Raw genomic sequence first — 24526 nt, 5'->3', positions numbered from 1 at the left:
GCTTGCGTGTAATTTTCAGGGGGAGTCGTCGAATATAATATTAAATCATAAAGTTCTGTTTATACGGAATTGTAGTCGTTTAATATAATTCTTTCATCATTTTTATAACGTATATACAAAGAGTACAAACATAGCTCCCTTCAATTTTGTTGAATTTTATATATATATAATTCAATCTTCCCTTTAATTCGTGCTAAAATTATAGGACGCGCTTAAAAATGTACGAGATTGATAGTGTAAAATTTTTAAACGCGTTTAACAATTTACTTGTTAGTAATGTAAAATTTTTAAACGCGTTTTTTTAAAATATAATCTTTTATAAAATTTAATAAAATCGGAGAGGGCCATATCTGGCTGTTCCCTTTGTTAGGCGACAGTTTTGCGAAATGTACGTAAACGACTTTTGACTTATAACAATTTTAAAATCCTATTTTATATGACGCAAAAATGTATAAAAATGTACAACTCATTTCGACTTAGCCGCACGCAAATGGATCTGTGGGAGAACGACTCGTATATAGCGAGACCATACGTAGCGAAACAAATGGCAGGGAACTGGTGCGCGTGAGGCATATAACACGCTCGTAATCCGAATTGTCCCATACGATTCTCGGTCCCATACACACTCGTAGAGACCGTCCATGAGATCTCGGGTCCAAAGCGGAACGTGTTACCGTACCTCATCGCAACTAACCATCCGATCCGGCTAAGCCCGTATCATCCACCTGGATTCTCGCGACGTTGGCTCCCTATTATTTTTCATCCCGCAAAATCGAAGCTCTTCGAACGATTCCAGACACAGAGAGAGATGGAAGAGAAAGTGGGAAGGGACCAGTTAATCCACTCTTTCGTCGAATTTTACGAGAGCCGTGTCGTAGTTGAAGGTAGTCCACCAAAACCGGATCGCTCGTAAACGTCCTAATTAATTTTACGCGGTTCGGCTTTAACGGAGCTTTAACTCTGCAACTTGATGGCTGCGATGCGGCGGAGGAGAGAGGGTAAGTTCGGTCCGAGGCCAGCTTTTCTGCGATATACTCCGGCCTCTTTACCCTATCCTACCTCACCCTACCCTCGAAGGATCTACCCCGAAGAACCGTACTAAGTTTAATCCCTGCGGTATGGAGCCGACGAGAACTTTCACGAGGCTTCGTGCAGGCGAGTTCAGTTTCAGCCAAGACAAAGAGCGACCCGGTCCAATGAATTCCCTTTCGCTCTCCACAGCCAGCGTTTTGTCAAGCGAGGAAATTATTTGCCAACAGGTCGGTCGGTGTAGCTGACAAGAAAAATCGCGGACACTTGCTCGATACGGTGCAACACGGGATTAAATTCCCCAAGCGATATAAAGTATCTTGCCATGGGGAATTGCTTGTGTAGGGAAAATTGTTAGACGATGTAACGGAATGTAACGCGATTTGTTTTTTTACGAGTTCTCGACGACACGTACAAGCGCTGCAGGAATTATTAATACTTTATCTTTGCATATAATTACATATTTTAAAATAACATGAGAGAAAGAGATCACGTTTGTGGAATTTGCGTTGGACGTAAAAATACGTTATATTCTGTAGCAAATAGAAACACCGCGAGTGATGATATAGATGCGACATGGACGGAGATTTAAACAGGCCGTACCAACGTCGCGCGTATATAGTCTTTGCAGTTATCAATTCTGCGTCAACTTACATCCATGTTAAATCGAAACTGTATTTTCAAAGATATCCGAGAATGTACACGCTCAAGGAAAACGCGCAAATCTGCGTATTGCATGCACAATATGTTTCTCATACATATCAATTCGGACGAAAATTCTATATTGAGAAATTGTTATTGTTGCGGTGGAACCTGTGGAATCGTTTCCCATGGCGTTTCGCAGTCGCACACCGGTGAAGCGTCAGATGTATGTAGAAACGCACAAAACGAGAGGGCGGCGAGCGCGGGTCACCGAACGTTCTGCGCGATCGCAGGAAAATTCCATCTTTATAAAGCGATCTCCATTCCGGATGCTCCAGAGAAATGAAAGCAAAACGACCGCCGCGGAACGGAAGCAAGGCGACCGCCATCGCCGCAGTGCGAGCGAATCTTTCGTCGCGAAAATTCAAAGGTATAAAGTGTCGACGATGCGTCTCGCGTCGATCCTTGTAAAGACGTTGAATTTTATGAAACGTCGCAAGGATTCAGTGGAAATATGTAAATACGCAATAAAGCGTAAGCCCAGTTCGCTCGCCGTCGCTAACACTTTCGCTGCAGTCCGTGCTGATACCCATCCCCTAAATCTCCACCTCAGTCATATCGCTTTTGCTTTATCGCGGGGTGAGAAATCCTGGACCGCGCTTGGTTTCACCGATTTAACCACAAATTCCAAGACAAAGACAGTCGCGCGGATTTTATGGACTACCCGAGCTTTTCGTGCTAGCTCTTAGAGTTCCTAGGAAAAAGAGTAGCCAATGTTCCAGTTTGATAGAATGTGGCGTACATATATGTACACATTTATACAATTGTGCACTTACACAATTATATAACGGGTTTCACATACCTGTTTTTCAACTTTTTCGTGCATTCAATCATCATCTGGGTACGTAATATGAAATTATTCGGAATGGATTCCAATTGAAATTGTTCAATTATTTCCTAAATTTCTATTGAGTTTTCTAGGGAAAACGAAATAATTTCTGATTGGAATCCATTCCGAATAGTTTCATAATACGTTCCCTGATTGGTTCCGCTGTTTTTCATCAAGCTAATAAAAAGTAGAACAACGTAGACCAAACTCTTATTTCCACATGGAAAAAAATTGTAGAACAATTAAAAACTTCATTGATTCAGCAAATTTACAGCCGTAATATACAGAAAGCCAATTTTCTATGTTGAAGTAACAAAGTTGCGCAGCTGAACGAAATTAGCAGTTATAGACAATCATATTTGTTATAATAGTATAACGAATTTGTTAATACCGCAAAGATAACTTTTTACAAAAATCAATCCAATATATAAATAAAAATGTTCTATGTTGAAGTAATAAAATTGTGCAGCTGAACGAAATCAGCAGTTATGGGTAATCATATTTGTTATAATAGCATAACGAATTTGTTAATACCGCAAAGATAACTTTTTATAAAAATCAATCTAATATGTAAATAAAAATTTTTAACAAAATGCTGGTTACGATGGCGCTATTTTTTTGTTGCTATAACGAAAAAACTTGTTACATTAGCAATTTTCATTGTAGTAAAAAATTAGTTGAACATGCTGATAATTGCTTCTAGACATGATTTTTTTGTCGAACCATCAAATCTTCTTTGTTATAAATATTGAATTTGTGCAAGCTTTGCTGGAACCACCCAATCTATTTTTTTTCCGTATAGAGACTATCGACGTTCTCCAAGCGATGTTCCGCGAAATTGTTTGCGTATCGTATTCAATAAAAGCAACGCATTTGTTCTCGAAAAAGTCCACCACGCAAATGTGCAATCGTCACAAAACAAATATGGAACAAATATCAAGAACTGCATGGCGAAGTGCTAGTTTAATTAATTATAAATCTGAATTTCTTTTTCTTTCAAAACATGACTTTATGAACGACTCAACGTTGCACGGATTATCCGACGCGCCGAGTTAAGAAGTCTCGAAATCGATTCGGTAATTTCTTAGGTTTTATGAACGATGAGCTTTTACCACTGGTATTGCGAACGACTCTTTGCCATTAAAACTTCGTGCAGAGAGAACGTTCTTCGCAAACAATAGATTCTCCGTGCCGGCTCCGTGATTCACAGAGAGCAAAAACTCACGGAACTGCATTTCCTCTATTTTCCACCTCGGTGGGGCCACCGCGGAAAATTAAGGAAACTGATTAACGCGGCTGCTAATTTGTCCTAGCCGGCGCTGCCTTTAACTTAATACGACACGAAGTAGACGTGAAGAGAGGATGGGCAAAGGAGAGGGAACAACGAGCGTAGACAATGGTGAGGTTGATACGCTTAGTGGAAGCAAACGGGTTTGTCAAGTTGAGGCTACCAGCCTGAGAAGAGAGTTCCGATGGTAGGAGGATATTCAGGATACTTAACTACCTCTAAATAACGGATGTAACACAGTGTTTCGGTCGTTATCCTTGAATCAGTCCAACCGTATCAACTACGCTCATAATGCGACGAAATTGTTTCTAGTGTGGACTAATTCGCGACAAATAATATTCATAGATATCATGAATATGTTACTCGTACGTTAAATATGAAATCATTATGGTCGGTTTATCATAATGAAATTATTTTAACAAATTCACACGATGCGCGATAAAAAAGCCGAGTAAAAAATTCGGATAATGTTACCTCGAGTATGAATGTACAGAGAAGTCGTAAAACTGGAATTTAGCGAAATCAGAGAAATGCCAGAAAAATTGAAAACGGTCAGAGAAATCAGGGAAAAATTAGGAAATTTTGCAAAATTCTCTGGAAAATTAAAATTCTTAGCTTTAAAGGAATTTAATATGCATACGTATGTAATTTTGGAATACTACAAACTTAACATTTAAATACAAGCAGTTAATAGTAATTTACATTGTTGTGTTAAATTGCACCTTTCACAAAATATTTAACGGTTTCCAAATCAGGATGAAAATACAAGAATTTCAAATTGTTATTGAAAGCATCAGAGGGGGAATATCATGAAATTTTGTCTGAAAATCTGAGAAAAGTTACGGAATGTTAGGATGAGGAATTTGTGACAATCCTGATATAACGTAGACACTATAATGTAAATATGCACATAATGTGCATACTCAACATACACGCCCTAAACGCGAAATGTACGAAACATTCTTCCATTCTTTTCGGAGATCCATGCTTTCGAGACGACCATGTGTGCCTAAGTTGTATAGCGATATAGCGACATCGTCCATTAACGTATATCCGGGCCCGAGCGATTACGGTGTAATGGCGACGTCGATACAGCGACACGATCAATCTATGTCGTTCCTAGAGATTTATGAAAATACTTGCTTTCACTGTCATGTCGCGGCTTCGACGAAGAACGCCGAGGTATAAGTTCAGAAAAGTTCACGCGAAAATCCCCCGAGGGAGAACACAACGGACTTCGACGTCCACCTACGGTAGTCTCGCCTCTCTTTCTCTCTGTCTTCCCTTTTTTTTTTCCTCTTCTTTTCGGACGGAAACTTCGGTTCAATCTTCCCTGCACCACATGCTGCGCGATATTAACGGATGGAAAAAGAAAATGTGGAAGACGACATTCTCAAAATGTTACCTCGGGACGGGTCGCATTAAGATCATGAGTTTGATCTCTCGCTCTTCGTTAGCAATTAATGCCTCCCGCGGCGAAGTTTTTGTCGGGAAATTTTCATTATTCACGCGGGTCTCTCCAACAGATGTAATGGCCCGGTATTATTAATAGAATTATGTAACTCTTCTCGCGTGCGCACGCTCTCCCATGCTGTAATTACGCTCGAGAAGCTGCCGAGCGGGCGCTGTTAATTATTAATGAAGGCATCATTCTGAAACGCGCGAGTGACAACGTCATGGCGATGTAACCGAACATCTGTCGTCGTTATCGCGGTGGGTATATAATTGAACGTGTTAAAAACGTGTCGCACGAGAGACACACGTCCGTTACGATTCCGAACGCGACATATCCGTTTCCCGTACTTCCCCGCAGATATTGACTAAACTTTTTCGAGCAGTTCCTCGCGCGCAGGTTGAAACCCTCTCTTCGTGACATCCCTTTTTTTTTTTCCATTAGACATTATTCGAGAGCTGTATTTTTGCACGCCGGCGAATGGACTCTTCAGGACTTTCTCTTTATTTTATTTTATAAAAGAAACGTCCGCGTTACGTCGCGAGTTTCTGAACTTTGCGGTATTATTCTCGCTACGTTTCCCTCATCGACTATATGTGGAATACGGTCGCGTTAAAACGAAAAACGATCGTCGCCAATCGGCGCAAAGTGAAATCTTCCTCGATGCGCGACACGAATTGATCGAAAAACTTGCTCAATCAACGTTACGACACGCCGGATTTCATGAATCGACAAAGTCGAAACTGCTCTTCTCAATTTGTCTCTAATTTTTAGAATTAGGGATCGGCGGTTTCCACGTAACAATTTACGCGAAACGATTTCACGTCGTATCGATTTCGGAATCGCGGAAACCGTTTTGCACAGCTCTGAGCGAACGCGCGACCGAATACCGATTTGGATCGATAATGAATTCATTAAATGCGTTTCGAATGCTACACGACCATCGCTTCTGCCATTAGCACGCCGCTGGACATTTCGACCAGCGCCTCGGGTCTTTGAGGGTTAATTGCGGACGTGTTGCGGAATTTCATTAATCGAAACGGCTTTCAAGGTTTCTCTGTTATTTAAAATACACGCGTCGGGCCAGCGAACGATTAGCCCATTGACAGTTATTTTCGTGCTCGCTTGCGTATAAATTGAACATAATCAGTGCGAGTAAATGCAGATTTTCAGAAGACAATATTCAATATCTCGAGATCAATAGGCATTTGCAGCATGAAAGCCGCGATTGTTGACATTGAATTACATGAATTAATTAAGGGTACTGGATAATAGTCAGGTGTACCACCTATTTACAAACGTATACCAAATTGAACGTTATCAATAATTTTGTAAACATTAAGCTTATAAAGCTGGGAAGTTACTGTAGGCATTGAAACAATGTTATATTTTGAAGCAAGAAATACGATTAAATAATGAATTATAACAAATCTTACTCAAGAAAAAACTGTAAGAATTTCAAAAATAGACTCCCATCCTTTAAAGGTTAAAATCTTCTTGATCACATATACTCGAATAATGAATATCGTATGTATTATATTTGAAATCTGGAATATTGATTAAAACGATTTCGTTTTTCTATTAAATAATTAAGTTAATTTATTTCCACTCAAAAAGTATTTTTTTTTTCCAAAATCTGTTCCCTTATTATATTTAAATTTGTCAGTGATTAAAAGTCGTAAAAAAGACGAAACGGTACACTAACCGTGAGTTGTTAAAGTACATATATGAAATTATAACGAATCCGTGAAGGGATTTCTTGCATTTTCCACGTATAATGGCGGAGGCTTGCGGTTTCCCTGCTGCCGTTGCTGCACCGACGTAGCAACGGCACCAGCAACTACTCCGGTAACCGGAGGGGAAGTAAACGGCTTGTTGCGCGTCGGTGAAGCCCATTTTATGCCCTGGAAAAAGCGGGAATTCAAATGAGCACCGTTACGTCGGGGCGTTTATATGATAAAGAGTCGCCCTTAAACAATATTTATGCCCGTCGTTGGAGCTGGAGGCATGCAATAAATACTAAGCCTATGCTAATCTTTATACTTGTCCCTTGCTCGTGCTGATAAGGTCTTTTAAAATTCCACCCAAAGCCAGGGCATGAGCTACCCGTTAAAGTAAACGTCGTGTCAATTATTGACAAAAGACTTTGATAAGAGATTGGTATTTAGATTCGTTAAAACGATAGCTCTACAATTCGATGTTGTGATTCTGATAAAATAGTTTGGTACATCAATGTTATTTTTCTAATACATTTAAACATGATGTAATATTGTTAGTGAAATATAATTGAATTGTTAATTTCTTTATTAAAGACAGAAATATGAAAAAAAATAGCTAGATATGCATGAATAACATTAAGTCATAAAATAATGTTGTTTGGAAAAAAAAAAGTTAAAAGTCAATGTGTCGTTGTCTTTTATATTTATTGATTATAAAAAAAATTGTGATGACAGAACATACATTTCGGTGAATAAATATTTCATTTTTGTTATTAATTGTAAAAAAAAAATAAAATAAAATAGATGGTCTATTTGCTGACAATAAAATTTTATTTAAATTGTATTGTTAGCCGTATTTAAATAAGAAATCCCATTTGAATACATATTATATCTTACAAATAAATTTTTAATTATCTTTTTCTCAGATCAGTAGTCTATAAGTATAGTAACAAAAAGATCGATTCGACATGATATTGTTCTATGGAGCAAAAAGATTTGAAAGACGAAAAGGTGATCTTCATTTTGGATAGGAAGTTTCTTTATTGAGTCCCCGGTTGTTTCGATGGCAGGAACTAGCGACGACCCAATGTCCCGGCGCGCGACAAAATCGAGAGCGGTGAGGCGAGACGCGAGATCGCTTACCTTCTTTCTCACATCGGTCAACGACAAAAAGTCCGGAGGACCCTTGCGTCACGAGCGAAACGGCGCCACGGACTTCCTATTCCCCCGGGTTTTTCTCCCCGTGTAGCGGCTACACCAAGTCCGCCTCGTCACGCGGGAGGAAAACGGAGGCAGCCGACCGAATCGAATGGAAACTCGTTTCTTGGAAATAGCCTACCGGAAATTTACGGAAGGAATTGGCCTTCCCATGCGAGATCTGACCAACGAGCTATCCACTTACTCGAATCGGTCCAACCGGATTGCGTCTCCGGCCAAAATAACAAGGAGAAAGGGGAAGGAGAGAGAGAGAGAGGGGGGGGGGGAGGGAGAGATATGCAGCGTGAACCATGACGACAACGATCAAAGGATGTTTCGTGGAAAAACGAAATTTCATAAGCTGGATCTCTTAATCCCATCACGAAATCGGAGATTTCGCGTATCGTTCGATCGACGTCGACGGCGATCGGCAAATCACCAGTATTTCTGATATTGAGTCACATGCGAATATTACTTATCGATTTACACGCGTATCTGCGTCGTTCCTTGCCCGTAAACGTTTGCTGGAAAAATTGTCCGTAAAATTCGTTTTTCGCGGCGAGCTTTCAGAGATTGGAGAGAAATTCGCTGTCAGACCTTCGCAAAGTTTCGGAGAAATATAAGTTGAGGGATTTTTATTCCTTAAAAGAACCAGTAAACGTAGTTTACGTACTTCTAATTAATTTATATTGCATATCAGCTATAAAAATGGCGAAACGATTATTTAAGCAAATAAAACATCTATTTTCAGTCCCTTTGGTGAACATCAGCGTAGTCGAAGGAAGGCCTGCCGAATTGCCGTGTGACATTACTCCCCCTGGTGAAGACACGCTGCACATGGTTTTCTGGTTTAAAGACGAAGCCGGAGTACCGCTGTATACGTGAGTTTGCAATCTTGTTCTTGTCGCATGCGAAATCTCCGCGGAATTAGCATTTACGAAATTGTGTTGACTACGAAACGGCGATAGCTTCAAGCCAAGCAGACAACGAAATAAAAATTTCTAAAAATATTTCTTGGAAGTATTCTTGATAAGTTTTTAACTGATACATTTTTACAAAGCATTAATTGAATAATCTGAAAAAAATGAAAAATGATGTTTTATATTTTTAGAATTTTATTTATTTCGTAATAGATATAAATTGCATATTCCTTGATCTTAGCATCTATGCTCCGTTAAAAGGAATTGAATACGAGTATATCGGTATTTCTCTTCAATTTGATTTAAAAGAGAGAAAGAGAGAGAGAGAGAGAGAGAGCTATAATTCAAATTATTTCACTTTTTCTAAACCGATAGTGACAACTTTATAGAAATGTGCAATTTATTCTTATCACGTTTATGATCATAAAGTTAACTGTTGTTCGCATTTTGATATTCATTCATTTTTATTATCGACTGTAGAAAAAAAAAGCACAACGATTTATTCACTTTGAAGAATTTGATTAAAGCCTCTGACGAGAGGCAAGCATTCATACATGATTCATCTTGACAATTATCGGAATTGATTTCTCATGGAAATTTGTGCTTTGACTTACTCAATTTTCTGACTCATATATACGTTTCTAAAAATTCCCAGGATACTCTAAGGATCTACGATCCGACTAATAGTAGTAGTAAAGCCGCTTCTATTGCATCCCTTCTTTATTACGACACCGTGAAGCGAGTCCGACTCACCTCCCGTTATTAAACGTACATCACTACTCGCTCCACTCGCTCGTCGGTGCTCCGTTGCCGACAGAAATTCCCCTTTTGCATTCCACATCCTTGATGTTACGATATTTTCCCTTACGAATGAGCAGTCCTTGAATTATATGTTCGTGTACGATTCCTCTACCATCGCTTTTTCGTTGGCCCAAACAAGACTCGCAAGAAACATCATTTCCGAACGTGCCTGCATTAGAAGCGAACCTCCCGCAACTTTCCCAGAGGATCGCCTACCGGTGGTATCTCCAATAACACTTAGCGATCATTAGAATTTTAACGAGGCGGGAAATCCACTCAATTAAGCACTATTGGTTGTTTGAGTGCACATTTCGAAGCGTGGATCGCTCGAGCGTGCTATTAACCTGTATGCTCGACCTCTTCGATATTTTTCGATCCACGTGGATTGAAGACAAACAGTATGTTTCGACAAAACGCAAATAGAGGTAGAAAACGCTTAACCGGGGTTCACGATAACGAATACATATATACGTAACGTATATACGTATATTCGACGCGCGCACTTTTCCCTGCCGGCCTTTGCCTCCGCTCGTCGCATGCAATTCTCCTTCCCTCTCCTCGATTCTTTCGAACAGTGTTCTCTCTTCGTTTTTTTCTCCAACCACTCGATCCGTCGTTATCAAATCGATATTGCGGGAACGCTCGTGGGAGAACAAACCCTTGGGTACGCTCTTTCCCCCGATTTACAATCGAATGCGTAATCAACTGTCGTTTCACAATAAAGGGATTTGCTTGAATTAACCTTGCAGATGATTCGTATTTCTTTTATATTAAATAAAAAATGAAGAATCTAAAATTGCATGTTCCACGAGAAAAATGTCCACAACATGAATCATCTCTGCTGTTACCAATACTTAATACATCGACTTCAAAAATATTCCATCACTTCGCCTTCTATCAGTCGAGATTTTAAGAGATCTAATCTCTTAAATTAATTTATGTTATAATTATATATTTAAAATTTGGCGTGTCACATCGTAGAACATCTTGACGATTAGAATTGTTTGTTGTAGTATTCAGGAAACTATAAAAATCATTTATATTTTTTTCTTAGGCTAAAGAAAAGATATTTTTGCTGTATTAATGAATATATTAAATGTGTTACATTTCTTGTACTTTATAATTACATATTATTATATATTTTTGTCTTTATATCATATATATCATATATATTCAGTTTGATTTAATCTGTCCATGTCGATATCTCGGAAACTATCAGAATTTAGACGCAAAGTAAAAAAAATTCTCTTCAATGGGATTATATTGAGATGATTTTCAGTGATGGAACTGTATTCATCAAAAAATTCGACTACCTTTTGCTCTCTCAAAATTTCATAGAGGATGAAAGTACAGTTCTATCACACTAAAAATCATCTCAAAGTAATCCCATTAAAGAGAATTTTTTATATTTGTCGTCTAACTTTAATAGTTTCCGAGATATCGGCGTGGACAGATTCATCGAACATTCTGTATATAACACATATTACAATATATCGTAAAGAAGAGAGGGGTGCTTTTCTTTAAAATGCGCGGTATCTGTCGACAATTTCGATTTATTTTGTAAGCGTCGCTCTTTTCGGAGAAAACCGAATTTCGAGATGTCCCATTAATTGTTAACTCAATTTTTAAGCGAATTTTTTTGTCACTACCTAAACGCACGCGCCTAATGAGAATTAGAACGCCGTACAATCTAACTTCCGTGGCGTGTAATTATGGCGTGTCGATAAATTTCAATCGACGAGCATAAGGGGCGGTTTGCTGCTCGATGTTTCCCAGATTCAGTTTGACAGCTTTATCGGCGTTATAATTGATAACTATGATGACGCCTCTCTGATGTTCGTTTAATGTTACAGTAACACCGGAGATTTCGTGACTATCAGACAAAATTTCATTATAAATGCATTCTTTTTCGTCGTTGGACTTTATACAATCGCGCATAGAAATATCGGATTAAATGTAGCTTAATCTCGTTCCACGGTGTATTAGGATGATCATAGTATATTGTCTGCATCTCTCGACATTTAAATTTTTAATTTTCCTGTTTGAATTAAATTTTCAAGTCGACTTTTAGAGAACGTTTTCGAGATAATGCAAAAGTAGGACGAATATTATATGTTCCGTAAGATCGACAATGATTAAATTACCGTAATTGCCGTTTTCAAAGTGCCTTTTAAAATTTTCATCATTTAGATGTCAAACTGGCTGCGTCAAGCGGAATTACAGCAATAACTATTACCAAATTGGCATTGTACTCTTAAAGAATACGTATCTCTATACCGAGAGACGAAGCTCCTCGCGATATTTAATTTCTCAGCTGCGTCTTTCCAGATACAGGTACTCGGCGAGCAATTCCGTCCGTCCCGGGTCGTTGCGTTACGGTGTTCAAAGTACCGAATTAAAGTCTTGATGAAACATAATTGGGATGGAGGGGAGGGGTGCCGGTATCGGTGTATACATCTCTCGCGTATCTTTACTTTCAGGGCGCCTTTACTTTCCGGGGGGCTATCCAGCGTAACGATTATTACGGAAGAAAGCAGCGAAGAGACCAAAGGAAGACGCTTGCGAGTCTACGGACACGTATTATCAGCGCACGCCGTCTACCTCTATTTGTCCCAGGACGAATCTACAATTGTCTTCCTCGTCTCTCGCGATCGTACCGCACCGCAGGGTCATAATGGCGATGACGTTTGTCGCGGTAAATGATAGTAAATGGCATTAATACAGAAACTTTTTCCTCCCCGCATACAACGTTGAGACTTTCGTGTAGCCCAGATATTTTTCAAGGCGGACACGCGCGACAGACTAGAAATCAAAAAACGATTTTCAGATCCGTTGATTCATGACGGACGCGAGGGCGCGACCGCGACGCGATTAATCTCCTTGCGGCGTTATTAATAGATCAAGTTCAAAGTTGTTACAGTGTTAGGCACGACTCGCGGAAAGTCACGCGATCGATGAACGCCTATAAACGTGTATGTAAGCGTTTACAAGTAGAAAAATATCATTCGGCAGAAAAGTGATTATACTTAATTTATATTATACTTTTCTCCTTCTAAGTAACGGTTATCTTTAACAAAGAATTTTCTTGAATAATTTTAAAATATATTTATATGCCATATTTTATAAAAATTCATTATTATGTAGTCAAAACTGTCAAAACAAGAATTTATTTATTTATTTTTTTTTTTTAAGAATATTATAAAATTAATTGAAGAAGCAACTTTATAATGTATAATAATAAGCAAGTTGAATTTATTTTAATTTAATATTTTTGATTGAAGAATGAAACTTATTAGGATTCGGAATATATTAAATTTGATGCTTGTGATGATAGATTTGAGTCTACAAACTTTTGAAACAAGTAATTAATACTTGCGTACAGTATGTATTTTTCTGTGCATTTACTTTGAATTTGGATTTCCAAATCCGTAAAAGTAATACACACGAAAATTATTGTATTAAATTGGTAAAACAGATGACTTTAGAATCCCTTTAAGCGCACAAATTTTTGGGGATTTCAAGCAACGCGAACAGTCCAAATAATTCGCGTTAGTCGCGTCCAACGTCAGGAACTTAGTGCCGACCTGGTTCACGCGACTGTAAAATTTTTGTTGCCAAAAAAAAAGAACAAAGAAACATGATTTCCGTCGACGCTTTTATTTGGACAGTGTTGTAAAACATGCTTACGTCGCGCACGCGAGATGTACAATGTAAATCTATTGCGGCAAGAGCTAAATGTCAAGAACCAAGGTACGCTTAGCATTCGCGTACGTTTATTTCCGCAAATATACATCTGCGATGACTGCTGAATAGACATTGTGCGATTTATCTATCGTGCAATTTTCGCTAAAGGAAAAATGTCCAACAATTTTCAGTCCTTATCCGTGATTCTCTCTCCATCGTGAGGACTGTATCAATTTACGTGCTCATGCACGCGTCAGGATGCGAAACGCAAGAGAAGCTCACCCTCTAGAGAAACGAGAGAAGATTTGATGCATCATGGTGCATATCAAAAAACTTCATGCGAGTTGAGCGAATCTAATACCGCGCGTTTTATGTTTCCGTGAGTATAGACAGAATTTCTTATACCTGCCACGTTCATTAACCCTTACATTACTCATGTGTTTTTTTACAACATAATTACTCGCTGGGATGTTTCTGACATCCTACTATTATATTTTCATTGTTCTTATTTTTTATTTATAATTAAATAAAGATTGATAATATTCTGTACATATTTTAGATAAAGATAAATGTAATGTTTTTTTAATTGTGAAATAATTAGCGCTGAATATAATAATGTGTATGGAAAGAATAGTTTTTCTAAGATATTTAGAAATTTTGCTGGATATAAATATAATATATATAATAATAATAATTTCATCATAATATGTATTAATAAAAACTAATTAAAGGTCAAAACCAAGCAAATAAACGGGATATTATAAATAGAATAAATATATCAATAATTACATATAAATTAAGCTGTGTAACCGTAAGCGAAATGCTTTCGATCTATCTATAATCTTCATCAACTGTAATAATTTTGTCAAATCATGAAAATAATTCTTTAGGATGTTCAAGCATGATGAGTAATAAGTTTAAAAAACTGTAAAAAGTTTTGACAGTTTAGTAATTAGTTTGGAGCGCCCTACATAATTATTTTAATGTTCAACACAAAATTATTTTCATCTCTCTACTCAGCTAAATTTTTAAAGATTTCAGCAAAACTGTTCTTTCTAGTACTCATTTATCGAATTTGTAAGATTGGAGTATCCTGAACACACCCCATGCGAATAATGAAGGGTTAATCGTAATTTCGTGACATCGCACAGTACATTCCGCGACTGGACACAACTCCTTCGCAGGACTTGCGTCATCACGATGGCGTCTCCTTGGACGAGCAACACGCAGAGGGTACGTCGTATCTACGCGAACGCGCCTGGGTCGTGCGCAAGCACTTAACCCGTTGTTTATCGCTGCCATCTCATTAGAGAAGTATTCCGAAGCCCGTGGACATATCGATGTTGCGTGCGTGCGCGCGGAGGAGGAGCACTAATTATAACATACCATGCGAGGAAGGCCCGGTATGCGAGCTATGCGCGCGGCCAAAAGCGTCCCTCCCCCTCACCCCCTTGCTACCCCTTCCTGTTTTCATCACACACACACACACACACCCTACGCAGACACACACACACAACAATCATCAGACACCAGCGTTGTTACGTCGACAATGCTGTCTATCTCGCAGTGTTATCAAATATTTATGTGTACTCACTTGCATCGCTTATGCGCTTCCTGGATCTCTGTCCACTTTTTATCTTGCCCAAAGGGTCCAGCCGGTTCTTTTCTGATGCTTTTTTCCTCGTACACGGAATAAACTCGTTTAGAGCACGCTGTGGATAGTCTTAGGTAGCTTTAGATCAGCACCCAGGTATCGATCTTCTCCAAATTCAATTTCGCTGCCGCTTTCGGCGGTAGTTTATCGTCCTCTTTGTCTAGATCAATCGAGTCGAATTTCTATCTCGACCTGGATGAGATTTATAAAGAGTAGATTGGCGGAAATAATAAATACAGAGAACCGATAAAAAATTATTTTTAAATTAATAGTTTAACAAATTATTAAACGTTCGCAATATTTTTCTTTCTTCGTAATTCTGTTCCTCTCGTTATTCGGCAAATTTTTTTTTTCTGATCCAAAAAGATTCCTAATTCTAAGAAAGCATTTTTTCAACAGTATTCTGGAATTATTTAAATCATTCTTCTGATATTCAAGTTTGCAAAGTTCGTTAGTGAGTCGTGCAGCGAAAATACATCAGTTCATTGAGAGCTTCGAAAGTGACGTTTTCACGCAAATGACTACGCATTGTCACGGATAAGAGGATACGGACGACGCGAGAGAATGCACGCCATAATCGTGACGACGGAATTACCTGCGGCGAATAGCTCGAACGCATCGGGCGTAATCGAACGATACCATAAATTTGGACGAACAACGTAGCCGCCATACTTTCTCGCAACGACCGTTCGCCGTTGCACGCGGAGAGCTCGTTTAACGGTGAAATTCCTCGGGAGAAGCGCTTCTAACGCCGCACTATATCGCCACTATTCTCCTTCTCTTGGACGTTATTATCAATTTTCGAATAATTACAGTAATTTTTGGTTCCACCGTTGTGTTCGGCGATAATACTCTGATTAATTACCAGTTCGGTTGAAGATGTTGCGCGTGTTCTGGCCGTATGTACATTTTTATACTGCTTTTGTGTGAGAATTGCGTGCATCGCGTATATAATTGATACAATTATGGAATATGGTAGGTAATAAAGGTAATAAGAATAGTGATTATTTTTTATATACACTTATCATCGAGACGCTTCCACATTTTTAATGATAATATGATTTACTCGATAAAAAAAATAATAGTTAAATTTAATTAATTTTTATATTAAATAAATATATGTTCGCATTTAGTAAATATACTTGGAATTATTTGAACAATTATTTATGAAAATTTAGATCTTTTAATGTACCTCGACAGAGATTCAAATTCGAATCGGATAATTAAATTCATTAGAGTAAACCTTTGTCTCTTTAATGAACATATATTATTAAAAACCGTCTTGTCTTAATTAGCACAGTTTTTTGTTGGATTTAATATGTGAACGATTCACTACGCTCAATATTACGGATATAAACGGATTAATTACAGTCATTATTACAATTGTATTGTAGAAGCGTTACAAAAGCATATGTTACATGTTAAGTATATTATTACATATTCTAATGAGATATTCATTAATCGCTAAGAATATAATATATTTTCTCAAATATATCATCTTGTGATGCAGACTGTATGTATCGAAAGTTTTGATTTTATTCCGCATTAAATTCTGATCTGACTTTAAATTCACAATCAATAATTCAGAAAGGACAGTCGATATTCTCGTCTCAACTATTGTCAGTTGGATTACTTGAGTGAACGCTTCACAATTTGAAATTTGATCTCTGCGATAGTGTCGTAAATCGACGAATTAACCTTTGACATCAGACTCGCATGAGGTCGGTGTTGCTGCGATCGATCAGCGAACTGGTAGACATTCTGCAGCATTCGCTTTTTCGTCGATTACAGTTACACAAAATTATTCGAGCGCTCTCTGTTTATTTGCTACGAGTTATGTAATTATATCAAATATTATACGATTAATTGCGCGTGAATCAAGGCATGAAAAATTCATTAATAGACTACAAATGTGGGGTAAAGAGAAGGATAATAATTTCATTATTATCCTTCTCTTTACCCCACATTTATATTAAAATATATATTAAAATGAGACACGTAATTATTAAAGCTGGTTTTTCCTTACTTTCCATGATTTAATCTACGTTAAATTATTGGTAGCATTAAGTAATGCAATCATATTTTTCTCCATCCGTTACATAAAATGGAGAAAGAGATGAAATTTTAATGCGTTTAAAGTTTTCTCGCGAATCCAAGATTTTCGTTCGGCGGTGAAAAGGAACGAGACGGACGAAAATTGTCAAAAATTTCCATCGCGGAATCATTCGCCGATTACATTTATGGCGGAAACCCCGAGCGGGATTTCGGCCGCAGGAAGTCGAGAGCTCGAAGACCTTTCGGCGAAACCAGGCCGTGGATCTTGGGGGATTCATCCCTGGATTACGAGGCATGTGGAAACTGTCCAGGGGTCGTGGCCCTGGGCCACGCTCCCGGGGGTTGTAGGTCAGAAGCTACGACTGTTCTATATGCACTACTGAGAATTTGGGGCTCGGCTCAATTTCTATCGATATCTACGATTATTAACGTAGTAATTTTTGGCAGTCGAGAAAACTGCGTCGTTTCGTGATGGAGGATTGTTTGCGTTATGCGATCGTTTCCCGCGATAAAATCCCGAACTGTTTGCAACAATAACTTCCGGTCGATTGGCGATCGGTACGCTCGCACCGATTATAGTATTATCGTAGCTACGTGCTCAGATCCAATCAGATTTATTGTTTACATCCGTAAATCTGATTAATCGCTGACTACAATTAACGATATATTGTAGTTCACACGTACACATGTGAATATAAGCACCTATGAAAATTACACTAAATTTCTATGGCAACTGTAGTTTATAGTTTAACAAACTGATATTAATATCTACTATCATATTCATCGCGCTCGTATCTATGTAGCCCCTGCGGACTCAAAAAGTACGAACATCGATCGGGACAAATTTCAATCGAGCCAAAAAGAGAAAGAAATAGAGAGTTTAGGACATCGTATTTCTAACAAATTCCATAAATCAACGTATCCTCACGTCTCGGTCGTTATCTTGCCTCACTCTTTTCTCCTCTTTTCTTCAACGATATCATCTCTTTCTTTTCTTTTGTTTTTTCTCTCTCCCTCTTTCTCCAACAAGACGGTCTTGGCATTATGCAGCAAATAAGCGGTAACAACGACCGGTCCTTTCGCTCTCTTACCATCAACGTCAGGCGCAACCATAATCAAGAAGCTTACAACGTGTACATGGCTGTATATATACAGAGCAAAGTATACAGAGCCCTCAAAAAATCTGGAAACACTTTTTTAAATAAATCCTCTATTATTTATTGCGTATTCTTGCAGCTTACTTCGATAACTTTCCAAAATACTACTAATAAGTATTTTTTTGTTAACCACATTTTGAGTTCGAGGCTTGAAATTTACAGTATCATTACACTGAAAGAAAAGAGTGCCAGCTGCAGCAAATTAAATAGTAAAATATGGCAAAGCATTTTTAATTGGCTGCAGCAACCAATTTTATTCGCAATGTCAGTATAGGATTTCGATAAGCTAACGCCAGAAATTAACTGCTGCAATCAATTAAAAATGCTATGCCATATTTTATCATCTAATTTGCTGCAGCAGCTCTTTTCTTTCAATGTACCATTAACATTGTTCAAGGTGTCCGATTGACGACTAAAATTTCAAATATTGTTCAGGATCATGATTTTGACATTATATGTCGAAAGTAAATGCAGATTATTCCTCTTATTTTCATTGTAGGGTAAAAAAAAATGAGATGCAGATAGATAGATAAAATAAGATGAAAATAAACGATAATAACGACCTTCCTGCTATCATATACCATCAGCTCTCTTACCATCAGCATCAGGTGCAACCATAATCAAGTAGCTTACAACGTGTACCTCGGTTGTAATACATATACAGAATATATGTAACCCAGGTACTTGCATATCAGGCAAGTTCACATCGCACCATGTTGCGCGTGCGATTCATGTGAGTATTTCTCGTCGTGCGGGGTGATCCAAACATACAGGCTCTACCTCCAGTGATCGCCGTAGTGCACGCGCTCGTTGCGAGAGGGGGTGCTTACTGATGGTCGGGGTGAGTGGGCAGTGGCGTGCAGGGGTCGAACAAACCACGGTCGGCATGCAACCGAGCCTAACCGCCACCGCCAACACTATCATCCCTGTGGAATAGATTATAGAATAATACCGAGATTTGAATCACATAATGCCTGCGGAACCTCCGACCTGTGGTCTCTCGAAATCGAGCCCGCCTTCTCTCCGTGACGCCTCCACTGCCGCTACAGCCACGTATGGACTCCTTGGGCACGAAAGCGACCAGGTGAACAGATTTAATGGTCGTCCGTGTCGATATCGGGTATGGCGATCGCTCGAAAATGGCGCGATGCCTTTTTGTTAAAATTCTTCCTTGCAAATTAAAATCACTCAGACCGTATTCAACCGACACTAGAATTCTCGTCGGAAGAGAAGTGTGCTATTTTTCGTACAATTCGCCTCGACGTTTACCGTCTCGTTGCGAGTATATGAATAAAATTTCAATTAATCTTGTAAAAATTGCAGACTATACATTTTGTTAGAGAATTAATTACTGACTATATGTAAAATATAATTAACATAAATTTTTCAAAGTAAAGATTTTCTGAAGAGAAAATATCATTTTTCTAAGAATATCTTAAATTGTTCTTCATATCGCTTGTTTGATAAAAAATTAACGCATCTCAAAATTAGTAATTTTTCAGGAGAACATTTTTAAAACTCCGTATTAGAACAACTTTAATTTTTAAAGAACGTTTTAAGGAAAAGTGGCATAACTCTAAATAAAATATTTTTCTATTATAAATCAGCATCGACAATACTTTTTCACAATATTTAACTTAAAAAAATATCTCTTGTCTATAAACAATTATTGCGAATTTGATCAGAGAACAAGAGACACTTCTGCTCTGTAGCGATTCATTACAAATGTATTAAATTACAAATGTATCGTTTCTTCAACAAAAAAGATACGTCTTTAAAAATTTATCTGTGCATTATCTTTGCACCTCTTATTTAATGAATTTCTAATAATTATTTAAAAACTGCTAATTTTGGGTTATGTCACTTTCAAACAAACAATATGTCAACTTTAATATTTGATGAAGAAATTGTAGTACAAAACGGTATGTCAGCTTTAATGTTTAATGAAGAAATTTCAGTATATTACGATGAAAAATTAATGATATTTTCTAAATTTATGATGATAAAGAATCTCAATTTCTTTTTTAAGAATCCTCATGAGAGTTAAAACAATTTTTTACCAGAAGATTAATATCGTTGACCAAGATTCTCTTTGTGATTCTCACATCGCTCCTTAATTACTCTGCATTCGAATTAAGTGTATGGAAGACACGTATGAAAGATGTATTAGCGATTCTAATGTTCAACGACAATTCTCGCGGTGCAGGCCACTCCCATCTCTCAAGTATTCACGACGCCGTAACTCGTCGCGACTATGATTGCGTCGGTGGATTTCACGAGAGCATCCCTACTGTTCTCATAATCCGCGACGTCGGATTGTTTTAGCCTTTGGACTGTGCAGCTTATACGCGCCGCATTACTGCTTCCTCTCGTAAAGCATTTTAGTACGTTTCTAGTTTTCGTGCGAAACTACGCGAAATACAGTGCCAAGGATCGTTTGTCAGTGCGTAACCGTATCAGTTAGCATCTCTGTGTTGCAATGTACGACACATTTTCCTTCCTCGGTTTGTTCTTTCACACAGGCACATTGTGTTTCCAGTGTCGTATTCCCTCCGGAGATCCGTTCTGTAAACTATCGGCGAAAATTGCTTCATTTAAGTTTTATCGTGCCTCATTTCGGCGTTACGATCGTCGATGGTTGATTTCCGGAGATGGTCACAACACTGACACGCGAGACAAGCGAATACTATTCCAAAGGAAAGTCGCCGACAACTATTTTCCGGTACAAATATTATCTTTCCGTGGATTTTATTGCGGTGATTTCATCATTCATCGCGAATTGACTGCCGCTTGTGGCTCCTGTCGTTATCATCGTCATAACAATAATGGCTGTACTATGCCACATCAAATTTCTGATAGCGAGATCAGACCAGTGCGATAAATCCGGATCGAGATGGTATCGAGATAAAATTTTGATGTCCCTAGGCCATCCGCGTACCGATATGAGTTCTAATGATAGATGGTTGCTTCTCTATTGTGCTTTTTCACAGTAGATTATTATTCGAGAATTAAAAAGTATCCTTTATCCAGTCATACTGTGTCATAACACGAAATCGTCAAGCTGTCAATAAAGTTGTTCAAAGGATTCTATCGTTTGCTATCAATAAAGTATCGTTAATTATAATTTTATCTCTGACGGTAAATGGAGAAACTGTTCGAAGTGGCATTGTTAGACTTTAAAATGACGTAAATAAAAAGACGTGCCGGATCGATGATTCTTTGCTAATTCTCTTTTCAATTTTCTACATCACGTGCTGGATTCCGAACGAGTGGTGTGACGGCGCTTTTCGAAGACGTCGTCAAAATAATAAAACCGTGCGCAAATCAAAAGTTATACGACCGTTAGTATCAACGACTCCGTGGATGACGCCTTTGTCTCTCGGATTGTACGGCAATAATCGTGGAAACTGCCGGTGCGACACGAACGAGCGGAAATATCGGCATAAAATAAAGGTCGCAGATTGTCCGGCAGTATACGCTTCGGGAATTAAATTCGTTGTAACCCATCTCGGTGCAAACTCCCCTTTTTTGCAAATTTATGTTTGGATTTCAAACGCCCCCTTGATGATATTGTTTATCCTCTGATCTTAGGAAAGCACTTTGTGCTTTTTCCATTTCAGTAAATCGATATCTGTTCCGTCGTTCCTACACAGCACATCCGAGTGACCTCTATACAAAAAATACTAAATTTTATAATAAATATGTGAATATTCTTATAATAAATATTCGAATAATTTAAATATTTAATAAATAAAATGTATTTATATACAAGAACCATTAATTTGATTTAATTATCATTTATTTGTTGAGTAAATATTTATTTAGTGTAAACATTTACTTAGTACTATCACGGAGATATGTATTAAGATACGTAAAGTTTTTTTCAGTGATTTATAAATATCGTGACATTTGTCCTTTGGATGGGGTGTGCTGTGTGAATAACGTTACTATTTCATACTATTCTTTGCGCGTAGCGGGGAATTATTGAGTAAAGATATTGACAGTTAAATAGATAGAGCCCTCTAAGAATATACAAGTTATATAGACTATGAGAGGTACGGAGAGAGGATTTTTTTATTAGTAACATGTCATTATATATCTCGCAACGTATCTCGGGGATGTTAGGGTCACAGTCGCTGGTTACCACTGACCGCTGCACCGCCACAGTATAAGTAAGAACAGTAAGTTCACTCTGTGTCTACACCTTTGATCTTGATGGCCACCCATTGACCATGTTGTTAGCTGTGTGTGAAACCTATAAGAGCGAAGTTATCAAAGTTTGCTCTGGTTGGTATTGTAGATCTAATCATAACCCTGTAGTGTGATAACTTTATTTGAATAGAAAAAATCTGATTAACGAATATTGTAATTTCCATGTTGCTGCACTATTAAATATTAAGAAGCAATAGTAACCCAATCTCTAGAATTAAATAACACTTCGTTATTTTTAATCGTTTTTTTTTCACGTATGTAAATCGATCCATTTCTATGGTTGGTTTAAAAATAGACAGTGTCCATATGAATGACTTAGTGAATAATAAATTAAAAGTAGATAAAAAACTTTGAATCAAATTTAATACATTTTCTTGAGTTCAATTGTTTAACTTTAATGTTTTAGTTAAATTAATGATATATTGAGCAGAAACAGTGGAACTTATATTATAGAAATGATTAAAAATAATTCGAATTGGATATATTATAATTTGATATAAATTCAATTGGACGCACTCGATACTCACTGGCATAAATTAAAACCATACATAAATTAACGTAAAGATGTGTGTGTTTAATATAAATATAAATACGGGTTAAAGCCTCGATACATTTCATTGTGCTATTAAGTAAAATATGTATCTTATAATTCAAAATATTTGCATTTTACTTTTACATTCAGATTAAATCAGTATATCATTAATATGCATAAGTGCGTCCAACCGAATTCGCTGTAGCAGTGCAGTATAACAATTCGCACATTTGTAAGGGACTGCGCACAATCAAAGGAATAATGAACAAGGAACAGAAAATAAGAATTTTAATCCATCAGAAACAATGTAGTGTGGCATACACAGTTCCTCAGTAAATTAAAATTCTTATTCTGTTCTCTATTTTATTGTTTTTCCTTATTGCTTTGATTGTGCGCAGCCCCTAAAAACATTGAGCGTACTCCAATATTGTATAAGAGTAAACTCAACTGTTCTCTATTTTATATTGTGCTGTTGCGTGTAAATCTGATCTAAAGGATGCCATTGTGCATCAAAGGAGCGAATGTTCCTAAATTGTTATACTACGCTGCCTCGCGGACGTTTACGAAGAACGCGTGTTCGTACGAAATTGCTGGCTTCGAATGGCATTAAGTGCGTTCACTCCCGTCCAATGTACGTGGCTTTAAGCCGACCGTCGACGATAACGCACTTGGCATGGATGTGTAGAGCTCGTTACAGGCAGAAGATGAAAGTCGTTAACGTCCTATATATCGCATTCGCGTATGGTACGTGCGTAAAGTCTAAATTTCAGCATCGTGCAAGACCAAAGGCATAACGTTTACACACGTATTGCACGTGCAAATTACGTGCGACAATATTGCGTTGCAACGTCAACGTGAGGAATCCGCGTGGAAGTGAAAATAAATCCACGATTCAACTCGGATCTTAACGAGTCTGAATTGAGATGCAGTTTACGAGATACACACGTCAGTCACCCAAGACGTGTCCCGTTACAGCAACGTAAATAGCTATACCTCGACTACGGGAAGGGTAGTAGCGGTGTTTCATTAAAATTCAGGACGTGCACGATTAAACCCAGAACTCGTCCAACTCGATTTCGAGTCCATCTCGCGGTCGTCCGCTGTCAGCATATCAAAGACGTGTTTCGTGCTTGTACCGAAATCGACGATGTGACTTGACGTATCTCCAGAGGAACTGAACATCGAAACATGAATAAGAAAAAGGGCGGGTGTAAAAATCGACGGCTGGTGACGTTGATCATTATCAAACTGGCGCCAGTTTCATCGTTCGTCGCAGAGCGATCCGAGGTCGCGGG

The 24526-nt window shown here is 38.0% G+C and overlaps 2 protein-coding genes across 6 annotated transcripts in view; one reads left to right on the top strand and one right to left on the bottom strand.

Moving 5' to 3' along the window:
• The window catches only part of LOC105147740 (kin of IRRE-like protein 1), a 447481-nt gene that overhangs the window by 197346 nt on the left and 225609 nt on the right, over window positions 1-24526 (top strand). For all 4 annotated transcript variants that reach the window (XM_087415491.1, XM_087415489.1, XM_087415488.1 and 1 more), the window contains exon 3: window positions 8968-9097. In XM_087415491.1, coding sequence (XP_087271617.1) covers window positions 8968-9097 — 130 coding nt within the window. The remainder of the gene's footprint in view (window positions 1-8967; window positions 9098-24526) is intronic.
• Window positions 1-24526, bottom strand: part of LOC105147689 (glucose dehydrogenase [FAD, quinone]) — a 202905-nt gene that overhangs the window by 63212 nt on the left and 115167 nt on the right. Inside the window, exon 1 of one of the 2 annotated variants that reach the window (XM_087415494.1) lies at window positions 15216-15374. The exons of the other annotated variant lie outside the window; for it this stretch is intronic. The gene's annotated coding sequence lies outside the window, so the exon portion shown is untranslated. Of the gene's footprint in view, window positions 1-15215; window positions 15375-24526 lie in introns of those variants that run through there. 2 annotated transcript variants of the gene reach the window in all.

The sequence above is a fragment of the Acromyrmex echinatior genome, chromosome 18, assembly GCF_024713525.1.
Source record: "Acromyrmex echinatior isolate Ae372 chromosome 18, ASM2471352v2, whole genome shotgun sequence".
In the NCBI taxonomy this organism is placed as follows: Eukaryota; Metazoa; Arthropoda; class Insecta; order Hymenoptera; family Formicidae; genus Acromyrmex; species Acromyrmex echinatior.
Note: the sequence above shows the minus strand (reverse complement) of the source record. Positions and strands in the feature narration are given on the sequence as shown.